Here is a 17,995-nt window from a genome sequence, read left to right as displayed (position 1 = left end):
ATGAGTGCTCCTGGCCCTGTGCCCCAGGGGCCCTCCCGTGAGTGCTCCCCGGCCCTGTGCCCCAGGGTCCCTCCCATGAGTGCTCCTGGCCCTGTGCCCCAGGGGCCGTCCCGTGAGTGCTCCCCACCCCTGCGCCCCAGGGGCCCTCCCGTGAGTGCGCCCCACCCCTGAGCCAAGGGCCCTCCCGTGAGTGCTCCTGGCCCTGCACCCCAGGGTCCCTCCCATGAGTGCTCCTGGCCCTGCGCCCCAGGGGCCCTCCTGTGAGTGCTCCCCACCCCTGTGCCCCAGGGGCCCTCCCGTCTGTCTGGCAGGTGGCAGGGGGGAGCATGTCTCTGGGAGGGAGCCTCTGTGTCTGGGTCTTCCTGGAAGTGTGAAGAACCCCGCTGCCACAATGTTTATTTCCTTACTTCGTCCTTCTGCCATCATCACAATCGTCTGAGCTTCCTTGCAGCCAGTGGTCATTCTCCTTCTTTGGATTGGACTTCAGCGTCTTTTCTATTCATTCAGCTATGGTTTGGAAAGTTTTTTTGCTCAGATTTTACCGAAAAAGGAGTTTCCCGAAGGAAACCAGGTTTTTCAAAGCTGATAGGCATCAGGTGTACGTGACAGAGGTTAAGGAGGTGGGTGCTCTCTGTGCACAACACAGAGGTGTCGCCGCTGGGCACGTCCAGTTCAGGGCGCTCCCAGGGCGACAGGGGCCCCCCGTGTCGTACCGGCACGTGCTGCCTCGTGCAGGGAGCCTCCGGGCTTGAGGCCTGGGTGAACTAGCCACAGAATGTCCGAATGTAGCATCACCTTGATTTTCATCCACACTGTCTCTTGGGGTCTTTGTTCCAACAGAAGAGAGAAGACCTCCCTGAGGAACTGTGTGTCAGGGGGGGACTTTCTGCAGCCTCCGTGGGGACCACAGACGTGTACCGGGGATGGTGACGGACGAGTGTGCAGGAGTCTTAGACGCGTAGTACTTTCCTGTGCTTGTAGTTTTGTCCTCCCCTAGCTGTTTTGCTGTGGCGATAACTAGTAAAACCTTCAGAATTGCATTACCTTTGGTTCCAGGAAAACGTATATCCTGCTTCTCACTGTTAGGCCACAAGGTGCCCCGTTGTCCCGCAGAATTAGCTGTGTGCTCCTCTATAAGTCAGATCCTGCTTTATTTCCCTTCTTTTTTTAAGTTTATTTATTTTGAGGGTTTTGAGGGAGAGAGAATACACGTGCATGAGTGGCGAGCAGGGCAAGGGCAGAGATAGAGAGAGAGAGAGAGAGAGAGAGAGAGAGAGAGAGAGAAAATCCCAAGCAGACTCCACACCCAGCGTGGAGCCCAATGCGGGGTACAGTTTTACGAACCGTGAGATCATGACCTGAGCGGAAATCAAGAGTCGGACATTCAACTGACTGAGCCCCCCAGGCGCCTTTTTCCCTTTTTCTTAGTACTCCTTTTCCGTGTCCTCAAAATGGTGAAGTTTCTGAGCAAGGCAGCTCCTCCCACTTCCCCGTATTCAAAGGGATGCTCCTCCCCTTCCCAGTGGAATCTGTGGAGGGAGAACGGGGGTTGGGAGAATAACCAGAACATGTGTAGACAAAGAACCCTTGTAAAGCTCCCCAGCATATGAGAATAGGTTTCTGTTCTTTTCACCGATTTGCTGTCTTTTAACTTTTGTATAGCATTTATTACACAGTTATGTAAAAAATGAGTAAAGGCATTGAGGCTTAAAAAATTAGATTCTTGGGGCGCCTGGGTGGCTCAGTCGGTTGAGTGTCTGACTTCAGCTCAAGTCATGATCTCACAGCTGGTGAGTTTGAGCCCCATGTCGGGCTCTGTGCTGACAGCTCAGAGCCTGGAGCCTTCTTCGGATTCTGTGTCTCCCTCTCTCTGCCCCTCCCCTGCTCATGCTCTGTCTCTCTCTCAAAAATAAATAAACATTAAAGAATTATTTTCCAGCTTCTTTAAAGAAATTGAACGTATCTAAAGCTTATATTATGTTGAGCCCTTTTTAAGCCTTATTCTGTTATTTGTTAAATTTTGGAACAGGTCTTTCCCAGTTTTTACTAGAGAACTAAACGTATAACGTTGAACACAAAAAGTTTCAGAGTTTGTTAGTGGACAGTTAGATATTCAAGTAGTGAATCTTTTTTTTTTTTTTTTTATGAAATTTATTGTCAAACTGGTTTCCATACAACAGCCAGTGCTCATCCCAAAAGGTGCCCTCCTCAATACCCATCACCCACCCTCCCTCCCACCCTCAAGTAGTGAATCTTTGACTTTTTTTTAAGTTTATTTACTTTGAGAGAAAGGGAGAGTAGGGAAGGGGTTGTGTGGGTGTAGGGGAGAGAGAGAATGACAGAGAGAGGGAGAGAGAGAGAATCCCAAGCAGGCTCTGTGCTGCCAGTGCAGGGCCCAACTCGGGCCTCAGACTCACAAACCATGAGCCATGACCTGAGCCCAAATCAAGAGTTGGTTGCTTAATCGACTGAGCCACCCAGCTGCCCCGACTCTTTGACCGACTTTTAAAAGAGCACCAATGTATTTGGAAACCACTGGGTTCTGGATAACCTAAAGGTTTTACCACTACATTCCCATTTTCTTCTTACTATATAAATATAAGAAGGAAAAATATTTCAAGCCTAAGTATTTCCCATAATCCTTAACACCCTTAATCTTTTGGGGGTCATGATCTTATTTGAAATATGAAAACTCTGGACACTTCTCAGAAAACTGCACACACATAGCGAATTTAATGAGTTTCTTGATTCTGAAGCCCCTTCATGGATGCTTTTATTATCCTTTGGGTTAAGAAGCTAGCTTTAGAAAGACACACTGATTTCCAGTTAAAGGAATGCCACGTGTCTGGTTTTTAATGTGAGGAATTGGAAAAAGTATTTAGTCATAATTTGCTTAGTCACAGTGAATTTACACATGCTCTAAAATATGCTTTAGAGTGGGAGAGAGCCAAAGCATAAGAGACTCTTAAAAACTGAGAACAAACTGAGGGTTGATGGGGTGGGAGGGAGGGGAGGGTGGGTGATGGGTATTGAGGAGGGCACCTTTTGGGATGAGCACTGGCTGTTGTATGGAAACCAGTTTGACAATAAATTTCATATATTGAAAAATAAAAATAAAATATGATTTAAATGCAAACATGTTATTTTGGGTATTCGAAATAAAAAAAAAAATAGGCATCAAACTCAGACTTGAATTTTGACAAACGCTTACATATAATTTTTTTTTCAGTAGCAGTGAATTCATTGCTTGTTTTCATTCTTTTTTTTCTAGAGCATCTTCCTAAGCTCCAGCCCAGACCATATTCGTGTGCAAGGTACTGATATTTACTAACACATAGCATCTCTCTCCCAAAATATTGTGAATCTCCGACTTCTAAATCCTTATTAGTTCCAAATTCACCCGGTGGAAGTTTAACCTGATTTGTGGAAGACAATAGCGGGGACACGATAGGGAATGAAGGAGACCCGTCTTGGGACTCTGGTCCTGCAGGAGCACAACCACATTTAGTCCCTGGGCTGCAACCACATTCCCCCACATGAGGCCAGAGTCGCCCGGGCCTCACCTGCTGCCTGGAGTGCTGGGCCAGGCCACCTTCGCTGGGTAGCAGAGGCCGCCAGTGAAGAGATGAAAGGTTGCAGAGATCTTACGGAGTCTCGAAGCAAACAGGGAATTGGAATCTCACAAGATGGGGGGGCAGGAGGAGGGGAACTTTTAAGGAGCAACAGATCGCTTTTCCCTGAGGAGTTAGAAGGCAGCTTAGAGCCCCGAAAGAAACCTCCCTGTGTCCAGTAAGAAAGGCTGAGTGTAGCCTGTATGATTAGTCCTGATACAAAGTTTAAAAGTAACCTGTGTGTCTCTGCAGCTCAAATCTGTCTCACCCGGGGAAGCTTCATTTCGTTTTCAACGTCGTGGAGTTTTTGTCTCCCACCACGAAGGAGGTCCTGCGGAGGGGCGTGTGCACAGGCTGGCTGGCCACGGTGGTCGCGTCCATCCTTCGTCCAGACACGCAGGTGTCCCCTGCAGAAGGCGGGCCAGCCCCTGCTCCTGAGGTACCGGGAGTGTGCAGTGTGGGCGTTCTTAAAATGATGCTGTTTGCCTGATTCGAAAAAAACAACGTGGTCTTCCCTGGCATCGTCCGTTACTGTGCAGTTTATTCAAAGGAAAATTTTTGCCGTACTTGAATTTTAGAATCTCTTTCCTGGGAAGTCAGGAAAACATTACCTGCGTTCCATGTCTCTCTCAAATATTTAAAGTATGAATTTTGTAAAATACAGTCTTTTCTCCTTCCTTGTCCTGTTCGTAGAAAAGAAGGCCTTTCCTGCCAGTTGGCACAGGGAGAGTCCAGGACCATACTGAAGGCTGGTGTTGAGGTGTGCAGGCCAGAGCCTGTGTCCCAGATAAGTCCTTAACTTGGAGTCAGTCGACACCCAGAGATTAATTTTATAGCCTTTAGTTTTGGGGTACTAAAGGTTGTTTTTTTTTTTTTGTTTTTTAAATTTTTTTTAATGTTTATTTACTTTTGAGAGAGAGAGCACAAAGAGGGGAGAGACAGAGAGAGAGGGAGACAGAATCCAGAGAAGGCTCCAGGCTCCACGCTTTCTGCACAGGGCCCGACGTGGGGCTCGAACCCATGAATTGTGAGATCGTGACCTGAGCTGGAGTCAGACGCCCACCTGACTGAGCCACCCAGGCACCCCTAGGATACTAGGGTTTCACCCTATTTCTTCCCTTTTTGTCACAGATGTGGTATAGAATTTGAATTAGTGCTGTTAATATGAAGGCATAATGTGGCAAAATGGCTTTTTAAACGGGAGAAAAATGTGACTCGATTTTGTGAACTGTGGACACTTTTACATCTGGACTTAGTGCCCATCCTTCGTGTTTTGACACAGCATGGGCAGAATCTCACTCAAGACTGTGGCGAAAGGAACAGTTTAAAGTCCCTGCTCGCCCACGAGGATGGTTGAAATTAAACAAAACATTTCAGGCTTTATCACGAAGTCGTCTTTCTCTGTGGTATTGAAAAAAAACGTACCTGTCATTTGTAGCCTTATCTTAGGAAGGATATGGTCGTTGTAAGTTATTGCAGTGGAAGAGTTCGTGCCCTGAGGGGGTAGTAAGGCTCGGTGTATACTTGAGAGGGCTTGTGGGAAACTGCTGCTCGAAGTTGCCCTTTACTGCGGTATTTTGCCAGGCTGCTGCCTGGACAGAGGCGTCTGAGAGAGAGACCCCGTCTCCTCCCCTGCGCCCTGTACTCCTGGGTTCACGCATCAACAAAATATTAACCTAACACACTGTTCTTCTTTTTGTTTTTTTTAATTAAAAATATTTTTTTAAATGTTTATTTTTGAAGGAGAGAGACAGGGCGTGAGCAGAGAGAGAGAGGGAGACACAGAATCGGAAGCAGGCTCCAGGCTCTGAGCTGTCAGCACGGAGCCGGACGCGGGGCTCCAACTCATGAGCCGAGAGATCATGACCTGAGCCAAAGTTGGATCCTCAACCGACTAGGCCACCCAGGCACCCCGGTTTTGAAAAGAAATACTACAATACCGACAGGACAATACTATGTCATACGATCCTATGAAAAGAGATGATCTCCAGAAAGTTGAACATGTGTGCGCCACACATATCACAGACACTCAGCACGGGTGCCTTTTACACATTCTTTCCTCCCTTCCACCCTTTTCTTGCTCCTTTCTCCGCTTTAACAGAGCTTTTATTGTTAGGCTCCTCAGTGTTGAGGCATTAGAAGTACCGGGAAAAGGATACGATTTAAACTGTATGCTGCTTAGCACATGTTTTATTAGGAAGAGTAGAGACTGTTAAGGGTCACGTGACCCACCCCACACCCTCCCCGCGTGGGTAGATGGGACAACTGTGACAGACGCCCCCTGTCCCTGGGAGGCGTGGACCGCCCCTCCCGACGGTGTGTGGCCAGATGGCGCCATGAGACGCGAGCGGACAGGATGCGTGCCTGGCCCGGCGGGAGCTCCCTGCCGGTGCGGCTGCGACAGGAGGACGGGACGCCGCGGGTCAGGGACGCTGCTGGGGCTTGCAAGTGGGTGAAGTTGGTCTGTGGTGCAGAGAGCTATAGCCAACCCGTAGCCTCACGGGAGAGCCAGGAAGACGTGTGTGGAGGTGTTGTGAGCCGTGTGGGGTCTGCTGCAGCGAGAGTGGACCGATGCTGGTTGCCTCGAGGTCCCTGTCACCGACACGCTCCTGTCATAGCCGGTGTATCCTGTTTTGTCTTGCCTCACGGGTCTTATTACCAGTCATTTTACGGACGAATGTCTGATTATCGTCTCTTGTTCCGAAAATGTAAGTCCTCGGAGACAGGGATCTTGTTTTGTTCATTTCTGTATCCATAGTGCTCGTCCTATTGAGTACCGGCAGGGAGACTCATACTTGAATGAGTCAAGGCCAAGGTAATGTTAATGACCAGAATGAGAGCACGCGTTCACTCACAGCTCTGCTGGTTCTTTGTTTAAAAAGTACGGTGTTGGGGCGCCTGGGTGGCTTGGTCGGTTAAGCGTCCGACTTCGGCTCAGGTCATGATCTCACAATCTGTGGGTTCGAGCCCTGCGTCGGGCTCTGTGCTGACAGCTCGGAGCCTGGAGCCCGTTTCGGATTCTGTGTCTCCCTCTCTCTCTGCCCCTCCCCTGTTCATGCTCTGTCTCTGTCTCAAAAATAAATAAACGTTAAAAAAAATTAAAAAAAATAAAAAATAAATAAAAAGTACGGTGTTCATCACGTTGATGAGCCTCGTATGATTTTCCTTCCACCGAAGGAGAAGACGTGTATAATTACACGTGGGTGTGTAGAGCAGTTCCCCATTACCCGGTGTAACTTCTGCGCAGAGCAAACTGAGACTGGAACTGAAATATATTTAGAAGTTGGTTCCTTGTAAGTATTTCTGGCACACGGTTTAGAAGAACAATCTTTGGAAATTTTAGCAAAAAGGTTGTATTTATCTGTGCATTCGGCTTACTTATTCTTCCCCTTTTGCAGACACATAACATTGACCCCAGATTAACAAATACAGCACAATTCTCTAGCATCTTTGGAGCAACCCTCTGCTTTTTCCTTCCGTTGCCTAATTTGCACTGGAAACTTTCACTCCATCTTGTTAATCTTCGTTGCCCCTTGGTGTGCGAACACAGAGAATCCTGTCTTCAGGTTTTCGTGCATTTCTCCATGATATATATAATGGGTTGCCTACTAGAAAGCAGATCTTACCCACGGGCCCAGGACAAGAATGTGATTGTATCTGTTCAGTGTTCTACCTTCAAGATATACCTGTCATTTTTAAAGCACCTTTGATTTCGACGGAAAGTAAAACTTTGCAAGACAGGCTTGTGTTTTTCTCTTTGGTGGTGGAAATGTTCATGGTTTCAGTAAGATCTGATGCTGCTGTTTAATTTCTCTAGCGAAGATCATCTTGCTTACGTACCTTTGTCTAGGTTTTCTTTCAGACTCACGAGCGTTGGTTTAATATTCCAGATCTCCATCTCTCCTCGAACGACTGGTTTTTTCCACTTACCGAGTGACCCTGCCGCCCCCGTCATAATGGTGGGTCCGGGAACTGGCATAGCGCCCTTCATTGGTTTCCTGCAACACAGGTGTGTGCTTTCTTTGACTAGTGAGAAAATGTATCCCTTGTGATACTGGCTAGAAATACGACAGAGCACCTTTTTTGTTTCTGCGGTGACTTTTTCGGATATTGGACTTGGGTTGTAAAATTTTTATTTTAAAAAATTATTATCAAATGTGTGATCGCATAGCATAATTTGTCACCGTGGGAAAAGTAAATGTGCTATCTCCCAGAGGTTTCGTTTTGTGTTAGAAGCTCCCTTTTTACGGCAGCACTTTATTTTTCTTTTTTTTTCCCCCAGCTGCACATAGTTTATAACGTGTAGTTGGGGACAGATTTCAGGCACCACTTTCTGTTGTGATGATGTGCGCACTGTCCCATGTGTCCCTTAACTGGATAAAACTGCTACTGACGGAGATTCGCTTACACCAAAGGTTCAAAGTTAAACCCCAACGTCAGTAATTTTCAGCAGATCGATCTGAATAGACGTGTCTTCGTATCCGTGTAGAACTCTTTGATGTAAAACAAGTTGTCCTTCTCTCCCTGTCTGTGAAATCCTGAACAATTCTTTTTGTGTGCTGGTCTCCACATAGCGGTGTAATATCCTGTGGACAGAGTCTTTTTGTTGTTTTTACTTTGTTTTCGTTTTTTCCTCAAGGAAGCAGAGGGGAAGGGCAGACGTGGCCGGCTCGTCTCATCGCTGTGTCATTTCTGAAACAGTTCTTAGCAGATCATTCTCCTGCTTAAAGCCCGGGGCCACGTTTCCATTCCATTAATTGAGAGTTAATTTTATTCACAGAGTCGCTATTAATAGTGAATGTAGAAGTCAGTGTAGGTTTCACACTGTGATGTTCTGGGTCATCCTCCTAGATCCCCACGAAATGCTTGTAGGTGCCTGCAGCCCACAGGTAATGCCTGTTGTAGCAGCTGCTGGAGGGACCAGGGATCCCTGGGAACATGGCACAGTGGTCACTCAGTGACTGCAAACCCTGCCTCGGTTTCTTGGGGGTATTTCCTGACCTAATAGCTTGGTTTTACATATATATATATTTTTTAATGCTTGTTTATTTTTGACAGACAAAATGGGAATGGGGGAGGGGCAGAGAGAGGGAGACACAGAATCGGAAGCAGGCTCCGGGCTCCGAGCCGTCAGCACAGAGCCCGAGGCGGGGCTCGAACCCACGGACCGCGAGATCGTGACCTGAGCCGAAGTCGGCCGCTGAACCGGCTGAGCCCCCCAGGCGCCCCAGTTTTACATATTCTTTATGTCCAGTATCTCCACTTTCTTTCTCACGTAGAGAGAAACTCCGAGAACAACATCCAGAGGGACACTTCGGAGCAATGTGGTTGTTTTTTGGCTGCCGCCATAAGGAAAGGGATTATTTATTCAGGTACGACACAATTCTAGTATTCTGATTCCGGGCTTTCTCAGCTTGAAAGGATGAACTTTCAAGTAACCCATATACCGTATTTCAGAGAAGAGCTCCGACACTTCTATAAGCGTGGGATCCTAACTCACTTAAAGGTCTCCTTCTCAAGAGATGCTCCTGTCGGGGAGGAGGAAGCCCCAGTGAAGTATGTGCAAGACAACATGTGGCTTCACAGCAAGCAGGTGGCCAGAGTCCTTCTTCAGGAGAGCGGCTACATTTACGTGTGTGGGTGAGTGGCCGTCAGGCTCAGGGGCCGGGTCGGCGAAGACAGTTGATGATACTTACTAAGTGAACCAGGGACTGTTAACCTAGGTGGGTAGGGATGACTGATTTGATTCCTAAGTACAGGAATAGGAATACAAGTTCTAAAATGATTTTAACATACATTTAGCAGCCCAGATGCTGTCATTATCCGAGAAATAGAAGTGAAAATTAATCCTTGCTTTTCAGAATGCCGTGTGCCGTGTTGAATACATATTTTAGCCTCTAGAAGTTCTTTTTGGTATTAAGACGTTAATCATTGAACTTGCAGTCTCAGGACTGATTCTGTTGTATCCAAGAATATGTGACGTGTGCAGCTGACCTAACTAAGGAAAACTCTGGTTTTTTACTCTGAGAATGTGAATCTAAAGATCCTTGTTTTCAAGGCATAATTTATGTCAAAGTTGACCTAAGCCAGGAATTTTCTTTATGTTAAGTTTTATTTATTTTTTGAAGCAAGATCTATTATAGAAATCCCAAAATTGCCATAAAAAATAAAAATTTGGGGAACTTACCAACTTGTCAATGGAATTAAAAAAAACTGCTAAATAGAAAGGACTTTTGAAGTGAGAAGTAGTTGTTTTTAATTCTAACACATCCCTGGCATTTATTTATTTATTTTTTAAAGTTTTATTTATTTTTGAGAGAGAGAGACAGGGTGTGAGCCAGGGAGGGGCAGAGAGAGAGGGAGACACAGAATCCGAAGCAGGCTCCGGGCTCTGAGCTGTCAGCACAGAGTCCGACGCAAGGCTCGAACCCACAAGACATGAGATCATGACCTGAGCCGAAGTTGGATGCTTAACCGACTGAGCCGCCCAGGTGCCCCCACATCCCTGGTGTTTAAAACATGTTGTAAATCACCAAGTCAGGTTTTTGTTTGTTTATTTTGTTTTGTTTTGTTTTTAAACTGTGATACCGAAGAAGAAATACTGGTACAGTGATCTGGAATAGATATAATTGAAACAGGTTTTATAAAACAGAGCTTTTTCTATTGACTTCTCATGACCTGTTGTGATAACGTCTATTCTGTCTTATTGTTAAAAAAATTGGTTTTGACCGCTGAGTTGATTTTGTGACCTATTAATGGATTTTTGACTCCCTGCTTTTGGTTGATAAAGGCAGAGATTCTGGACATGATGTTGGTTTACATTTTCATTTAGCTTTTAGAGAAGTATTTGACCTTCACTTTGGAGACTGTAGAGCTGTCAATGATGAGGAATAGGCTGGAGTTTTAGATGCAGCTCAACTACTGGAGGCAAAGTCAGTTGCACAAGTCTACGGATAACTGATAATTGAGAACTCGGGGGCTATCTTACATGTCCAGAGTCTTAAAATGTTAACTGAGGAATAGTTCTTTACTCATTCCTGGTGCCTCACTTTCCCATCTGTGCAGTGGAGTTGATAATGTGCATCATGGTGGTCTGTGGTCGGGGCTCAGGACGAGACCCCGTGGTGCCCTCATGCGGACCAGCCCCTCAGCAGGAGTGATCCTGTCCCTCAGCCCAGGGACCACTGTCCCAAGCCGGGAGCCTTGTGCTGCTGACAGTCAAGAGGACAGTGGAGACCAGGAGGTGTGGCAGCTGCAGCCACTGGGGCCACGGGGAAGGGCTGTGGGGATGAAAACTCCGGTGCAGTGGTGGAGGGGAGAGCACGACCAAGTCGAGGAGGCCCCTGGAGACGCCTTTCTCAACAAGTGTTACCGCAAGGGCGGGACAGGTTCTGTTCCCGACATCTTGGAGTCCTGCCTGACACTTTTGTTTTTTTTTAACTTGTTTGTTTTTAAGAGCGCATGTGTGCAGGTGCGTGAGCGAGCGGGGGAGGGCAGATAGGGAGGGAGGGAGGGAGAAAGAGAATCCCAAGTAGCCCCCATGCCGTCAGCGCAGAACCCAACGTGAGGCTCGATCCCGCGAGCTGCAACATCGTGACCTGAGCCAAAATCAAGAGTCGGACGCTTAACTGACTGAGCCACCCAGGTGCCACCAGTGTCCTGTCTGGCACGGTTCAGATGTGGAGTGATAAGTGCAGTACATTCCCTGCCCCCAAACAGCTTACTCCCTGCTGGGAAAGCCACATCAGCAGGTGCTTGGAGGGGACTGCAGGGGCACAGGAGGGTCACCTCACCCTGTCCTATAAGTGAATAGGCTAAAACATGTCGAAGCACTTAGAGCCAGGCCCACAGTTAATGTGTCTGTTAATATTTGTGTGTGTGTGTGTGTGTGCGCGCGTGCATGTGCACAGGCATGTGCGTGTCCATACGAAGGCTTGTAGGTGGAAACCTGGTTGCCCTTGGGAATGCAAGTTCCGCTGTGTGCCCGGAGAATGAAGTGGGGGAATGAGGGCCATGATCAGAGCTAGGTTTATAGGGTCCTGAGACCTTGGACTTGGCTGCTCCTGGAGCAGGGGCGCCTTTGAGGGTTTCCAGGTGGCAGTGATCAGCTCTGAGGTTTGGATGGGTCACTGGTGAAGGCCTGACAGCTGACGGGCTGGGGCACCTGGGGCACCTGTTGGGTCGCTTCCCAGAGAGACGGAGGGAGGACCAGGGTGGGTGACGGTGGAGTCCGTGGGATTAGATTTGTGAACTACGGAGGCTTCGGTGAAAATTCTTGTTTCCTAAGCACTGACGCTATTATTCTTTTTTCTAGAGATGCAAAGAATATGGCCAAAGATGTCAATGATACCCTTGTGGAGATAATAAGCAAAGAGACTGGAGTTGAAAAACTAGAGGCAATGAAAACATTGGCCACTTTAAAAGAAGAAAAACGGTACCTTCAGGATATTTGGTCATAAAATCAAAAGAAAAGAAAAGAGTGGTGCTTTTTTGGCTGAAAGCGCTAAAAGACAATTTCACTGAAACTGAGACTTTGAATTTTTGAAACTAAATTAAGAAAGGTTTCTTGGAGGAGGTAGGGCAGGAATGGATCGCTTCCCATTACAGCAGATTTCCGGCTTGGTCTTCCGTAAATGCCCCTGCCGCTCAGCACACCGCGCTTCGGCCCCTACACCGGCACCTCCCGGGCCGGCCACTGCGTCCTGGGGAACGTCACAGGTCCCTCCGTCCGTTCACAGGGCGTCTGTCCGTATGCGACGAGGCTTCCCAGGACAGGGCGTGGGCCCTAGAGCCGAGCGGGTGGTAGTTAAAGCTCGTGAACTTAATTTGGCAGTTTTTATAAACCAGGTGAAAATAATTTATTCTTACGTGAACTCTACCGTAAAGAATATTCATGTATTAAAATGAACCATGTGTGGTGTGTGATTACTTGTGGACACAGTCCCTGACGTCCGATGTTTTGACCTTACGGTGGGTGAGAGCGGTTCGCATCCGGTAGAAGGTGTACTCGACAGTTCGAGTTTTGCTCTTTCCCCGGGTCGGGGACGAGTGATGTCTCGCTCTCCGGTTTGCGGGACGTGGCGGAGTCCCTAGGCCCGGCCGCCGTCTGTACCCGCGCAAACGTTTTGTCTCTTTCGGTGCAGCGTTCGGTAAATCGAGGTGGTCGGCACTAAGCTGCACCTTCAGGGCTCACGTCCGTGCGGGCGCGCGTGTGAGGTAGGCCGGGCTGAGCGGTGACGTTCGGTAGCTTAGGCGGATTAAATGCTTTTCGACTTTCGAAGTTTTTAACTTAGAATGCATTTGTTGGGCTGTAACCTCACTGTAAGTTAAGGAAGATCTGTATAACCTTGTCAAATGATTACTTATTGCCAAGACTATATCTCTGATAAAAAAATACTAAGGTAATGCTTATAGAGATTTTTTTTAAATGACTTTAAAAATGTGACCTATATTTTAAAATTCTATTTTATATGACTTACCACAATTGCTTCTTAATATCCTAGTTCCAGAATTTAGGGAAATTTGCATAGTTTACAGATGCGAGCAAGTACATATTTTAGTAAAACTACACCTCCATCCCCCCCCGCCCCGTTCGTCTCCTCTGCTCCTTTTGGCATAGTTTTTAGTTTTTCTACATTATTTTAACCCCATGCTATCACTCAAATTGTGTCCTAGGCTTAAAATACCTACTTAAATTAGTGTCCTCGTGTTCTAAAAATTCCTACTGCGGTCTGATATTTATGTCCCCCCACCCCCATTCATGTGTTCCCGTGCTAACTTCCATTGTGATGATAGTAGGAGGTGGGGCCTCTAGGAGGCACTTGGGTCGCGAGGGTGGAGCCCTCAGGAATGGGATCAGTACCCTGACACGGGAGGCCCCCCAGGGCCCCCTGGCTCCTGCCTGGGGCGGGGGGGGGGGGGGACACGAAGCCCGCAGTGTGAGGCCAGAAGAGGGCTCTCTGCAGAGTCGGGCCCCACTGGCAGCCTCCTCTTGGACGTCTAGCCTCCGGCACCGTGAGAAGTCGTGGTCCGTAAGGCACCCGCCGTCTGCTGTGCTCTTCCAGCCGCCCAAGAGCCGACGACAGCTCCCAGTGACCAATGCTTGGAAAATTTGTCACTACAGAAAAAAAAACGTAAAAGGGTATTGATTTTTCCAGGCTCTGATGTTCACTGGTTTTTTATTCAAGAGACTGGCATTTATAAAACAAATCTACCTGTCACAGGTCCCTGGTCATTTTGAAAAATAAATAATGTTAAGATTTGATAAAGCTTTATGCCTGTTTATTACATTATTCTCTAGTCTTATTTCGTATATTTTATAACAAATCTATTTAACCTATTATTTTATAGATTTAGAATTATATATAGAATTATTCATATATAACAAATTTATATTTAAACATCTAAAAAAACAGAACGTATCAAACAAATCCAGTTAGACTTAATGATAAGCACGTGCTTGTATATATCAGCCAAAAAGGACTTAAGATGAGAACGTTAAAAAGGACAAAGCACCATGTTCTTTACTTTTGAAAACTATAACAAGAGGTAACAAGAGCTCGTGTTCCCCTGCCAATATTGTCTATACCGTGACCCACAACTGCCCTGTAAAGAGAAAGTGACAGGCCACCCCGGTGGCGCTGGAGCCCATCCTGAGCCGTCTTGTCTGCATACGGCCTCCAGGTTAGTCCTGTTAGGCGCTGCTGGGTGTCAGGTGTTAGAGCAGGTCTGTCAGCTCCCTCGCAGCCTCGCCGGTGAGTCACGGTGAAGATAGGTGTCAGCTCAGATCCTGTACCGTGTTTATTAAAAACGCGTTCGCGATCCGACACGCGACAGCTCCTGGAGCCTGTTACGTCAGCTTAGTGGGGTTCCGGGTCTCTCTCTCTAGATGGTCCACGGCGTCTTCCAGGAAAAGTTTGAGGTGGTTTTGATGTGCCAGGGGCAGGATTTTGTTCCTCCTGACGCCGTGAGCTGCCCTCCAACCCAGTGGGGACACAGGGCTATTTTAGGGCTAAGTCTCAGGCACTACCCAAGGGCCTTGCTAGATAGTCTGATCTTTGCGGGTGGCGACTACCTCTGAATTACTCTGTCCAGATTCTGTCCTATCTGGAGCACCACTGGTGTTACCAGTAAGAGATGCTTCCTAACCTCAGTTGTTCTGACGAGCCGCTCTCAGACCCATTACTTTCAGTAACGACGCTGATGAGTGAAAACCGGAACGTGGGGTAGCCGTCTGCAATGGGGGTTTCTCACTAGAAAGCCGACTGGGCCCAGGAGGTTCTTCGCTCTGTGTAGCACATCTGTATGTCTGTCCTGATGGATTCTAAACTGAATCAGATTAAGAAAAAAACCATGAGAATTTGAGCTTGATAATTAGAAAACTGGGTGTATGTGCCACATCCGACAAACTGGGACCCTCCTTGCTTTGAAATACACCTGAAACTTAAAATCGATTATGAACGAGGCCAGAAGAGAAAACAGGTTGCATAACATAAGGCATTGTTCTCTGACCCTTAGGGGGTTAAAAATGAACTATAAAAAGTAACCCACAGAGAACATTGTAATTTTAAACACCTGCAAATGATCCATAGCATAGGAGGAAATAAAAACAGATTACGGAGTATCTGGGGCGGATTTCTTTTGAAGGACTAAATGTACACGTGGGGTGCAGCCAGAACGGTACCCAGAGGGGAATTTCATCCACTTCACAGATACTTGAAAGTGTACTTTTTCAGGTACTGCTCAAAGTACTGTGGCTACAGCAGTGAACACAACAGATGAAATGCCTCTGTTCCCAGGAAGCTTGCGTTCTTACGTTGAGGAGAGACAGCAATGAATAAATAGACGTACCGGTTATACGTGTCTGAGAAGGAGGTGGAGGCTACGGAGAGAGTGGTCTGGAGGAGATCTCGTGTACCGGCAAGTAGGACCTCACTGGGAAGGGAAAGACGTGAGGGACAGGGAGCCAGCCATTGTGGATTTCCTCAGGCCGAGGGGACAGGACAGAGGCCCTGATGTAGGACAGTGTCGCAAATGTGAGGAACAGAAGAGACAAGGGGAGGTCTGACTGTGCCTGCCTTGAGACTGTTGGAGATGATGGCGTTTCCTCTGAGTGTCTAGAAAGCCACTTGGCTGGAGGAGTGACCTGATCTCGCTACGCTCCTGAGAGCTTCCTCTGGTCGAGACTGAATCGAAGGGGTCCCAGGTTGGAACAGCGAAATCGCATAGAGAGCTGACGTGATAGAAAGAGAGAGTCAGAGATCTTAACCAGTATCTGCCTTTACTAACGTCAGGTGTGCAGGGAATTTGAGGACGTGGGGGAGGTGCAGAGAAATCTAGGCCCACCTCCCCTGTTCCTCCACGGTACCGTAGGCCCTGGCTGAGATTCGGCACATGCGTGTGTTACATAAGGGGGGCATCACTTACACAAGAGGGCTGTTTAGATGATGGAATGTCTTCGTGTGACCAGAATTACACAGCGAATGTAACATTTTCTGGAAAGCCAAGCCTCGTAAAGCTTACATCCTCGCTTTATTTCTAATGAGCATGCTGGACCAACCAAGGATTCAGTAATTACGTTAAATGTACTAAACAAGTAAAAATATTTTTTTTTTCCTTTTAAAAAAATGTTTATGTATCTAGAGAGGGAGGGAGGAAGGGACGGGGTGGGGTGGGGGGGGGGAGACCAAACAGGCTCTAGGCTCAGTGCAGAGCCCAACACGGGGCTCGATCCCACAACCATGAGATCATGACCTGAGCTGAAATCAAGTTGGACGCTCAACTGGCTGAGACACCCAGGTGCCCAATGAATAAAAGAATATTAAGCAAACCCATGCAGATGCTGTTTAGAAGAGACACACTGTCTGAAAACTTGGAAAAGGACGTGCTGTGCAAACAAAGCAGATGCAGTGAAATCAACATAAAAAGAAAAGTTCAAGAAACGCTAGTGGAGATATGTTCATGGTGATTAGAATGAATAAGGAGGACGTGAAAATCCTAAGTACATACGCACCTAACAAACCTCCAAAATATATACACTTGTCAGAAAAGCTAAAAGGAGGAAAAGCCAAATCTAAACTCTGAGTTGGGCGGGCGCCCGAGTGGCTCACTTGCTCAAGCGGCTGCCTTCGGACCAGGTCATGTTCTCACGATTCATGGGTTCAAGCCCCACATTGGGCTCTCTGCCGTCCGTACGGAGCCTGCTTCAGATCCCCTGTCCCCTTCTCTCTCTGCCCCTCCCCTACTTGTTCTAGCTCTCGAAAATAAATAAAATTAAAAAAAAAATTGGCAGCAAAGGGAAGTAAAAACTGAATAGTAACTTCAAAATAAATAAATAAATAATCGAAATCTGAGTTGGGAGATATAATACCACACTTAGTCGTGGAGAGAATGAGCAGACAAAAAGACAAAACAGTTAACATTTAATTTTTTTTTTTAAAGTTTATTTTTGAGACAGAGAGAGACAGAGCATGAACGGGGGAGGGTCAGAGAGAGGGAGACACAGAATCGGAAGCAGGCTCCAGGCTCTGAGCCATCAGCCCAGAGCCCGATGCGGGGCTCGAACTCACGGACCGTGAGATCGTGACCTGAGCCGAAGTCGGACGCTCAACCGACTGAGCCACCCAGGCGCCCCAAAACAGTTAACATTTAGAAGATTTTAAGCAACAAAACCAATGGGCCTGGTTGACCTATATAACACCAATACTTTCTAAACAGGGTTCTTTTTCAGTTTATACTGAATATCTGCCAGAATAGACCAACTTTCAAAAAGACGAAGACTATACGACAGGTTTTCTAAGAATTAACCAAAAGTCAAGAACTAAAATGAAACTAGAAAAAAAACCCCAAATATTTGAAAAATAAGCAATACACAAAATGACCCACAAGTCAAAGAAAAATCACAAAGGAAATCAGAAAACAGTTTGGTGAAAAAATGGACATACCTAAATTTGTAGAATATGACTCAATCAGTGCTCTGGGTCTAAATCTGTGGGTCTAAATTGTTACATTATGAAATTAAAAAAGCTTAAAAGTCCATGATGTAAGCTCATATACTGGTAAGTTAGAAAATGACCAGTGAATTAAACTCCAAGAATATAAAAGAATCTATCAAGATGAGAGAAGAATGGAATTAAATAGAAAAAAAATACATACAATAGAAAACCAGAAAGCCAAAGTTAATGGTTCAAGATTTTCTCAGCTTTATTAAGGTATAATTAACAAATAAAATTGTATGTATTGAAAATATAGGGGCCCCTGGGTGGCTCAGTTGGTTGAGCGTGTGGCTCTTGATTTCAGTTTAGGATCCTCTCTCTCTCTCTCTCTCTCTCTCTCTCTCTCAAATAAAAGAATAAGTTGTGCAATCTGATGATCTGATATACATA

General features: G+C 46.7%; 1 protein-coding gene across 1 annotated transcript in view; it reads left to right on the top strand.

The window, feature by feature from the left end:
• Positions 1-12,519, top strand: part of MTRR (5-methyltetrahydrofolate-homocysteine methyltransferase reductase) — a 32,272-nt gene extending 19,753 nt beyond the window's left edge. Inside the window, exons 10-15 of the mRNA XM_049648286.1 lie at positions 3,272-3,314; positions 3,864-4,050; positions 7,502-7,620; positions 8,891-8,983; positions 9,069-9,251; positions 11,926-12,519. Of these exons, the coding sequence (XP_049504243.1) occupies positions 3,272-3,314; positions 3,864-4,050; positions 7,502-7,620; positions 8,891-8,983; positions 9,069-9,251; positions 11,926-12,070 (770 nt within the window). The 3' untranslated portion in view covers positions 12,071-12,519. The remainder of the gene's footprint in view (positions 1-3,271; positions 3,315-3,863; positions 4,051-7,501; positions 7,621-8,890; positions 8,984-9,068; positions 9,252-11,925) is intronic.
• The last annotated feature ends 5,476 nt before the right edge of the window (positions 12,520-17,995 follow it).

This window comes from Panthera uncia, assembly GCF_023721935.1.
Source record: "Panthera uncia isolate 11264 chromosome A1 unlocalized genomic scaffold, Puncia_PCG_1.0 HiC_scaffold_17, whole genome shotgun sequence".
In the NCBI taxonomy this organism is placed as follows: domain Eukaryota; kingdom Metazoa; phylum Chordata; class Mammalia; order Carnivora; family Felidae; genus Panthera; species Panthera uncia.
This window is presented reverse-complemented; position numbering and strand designations above follow the sequence as displayed.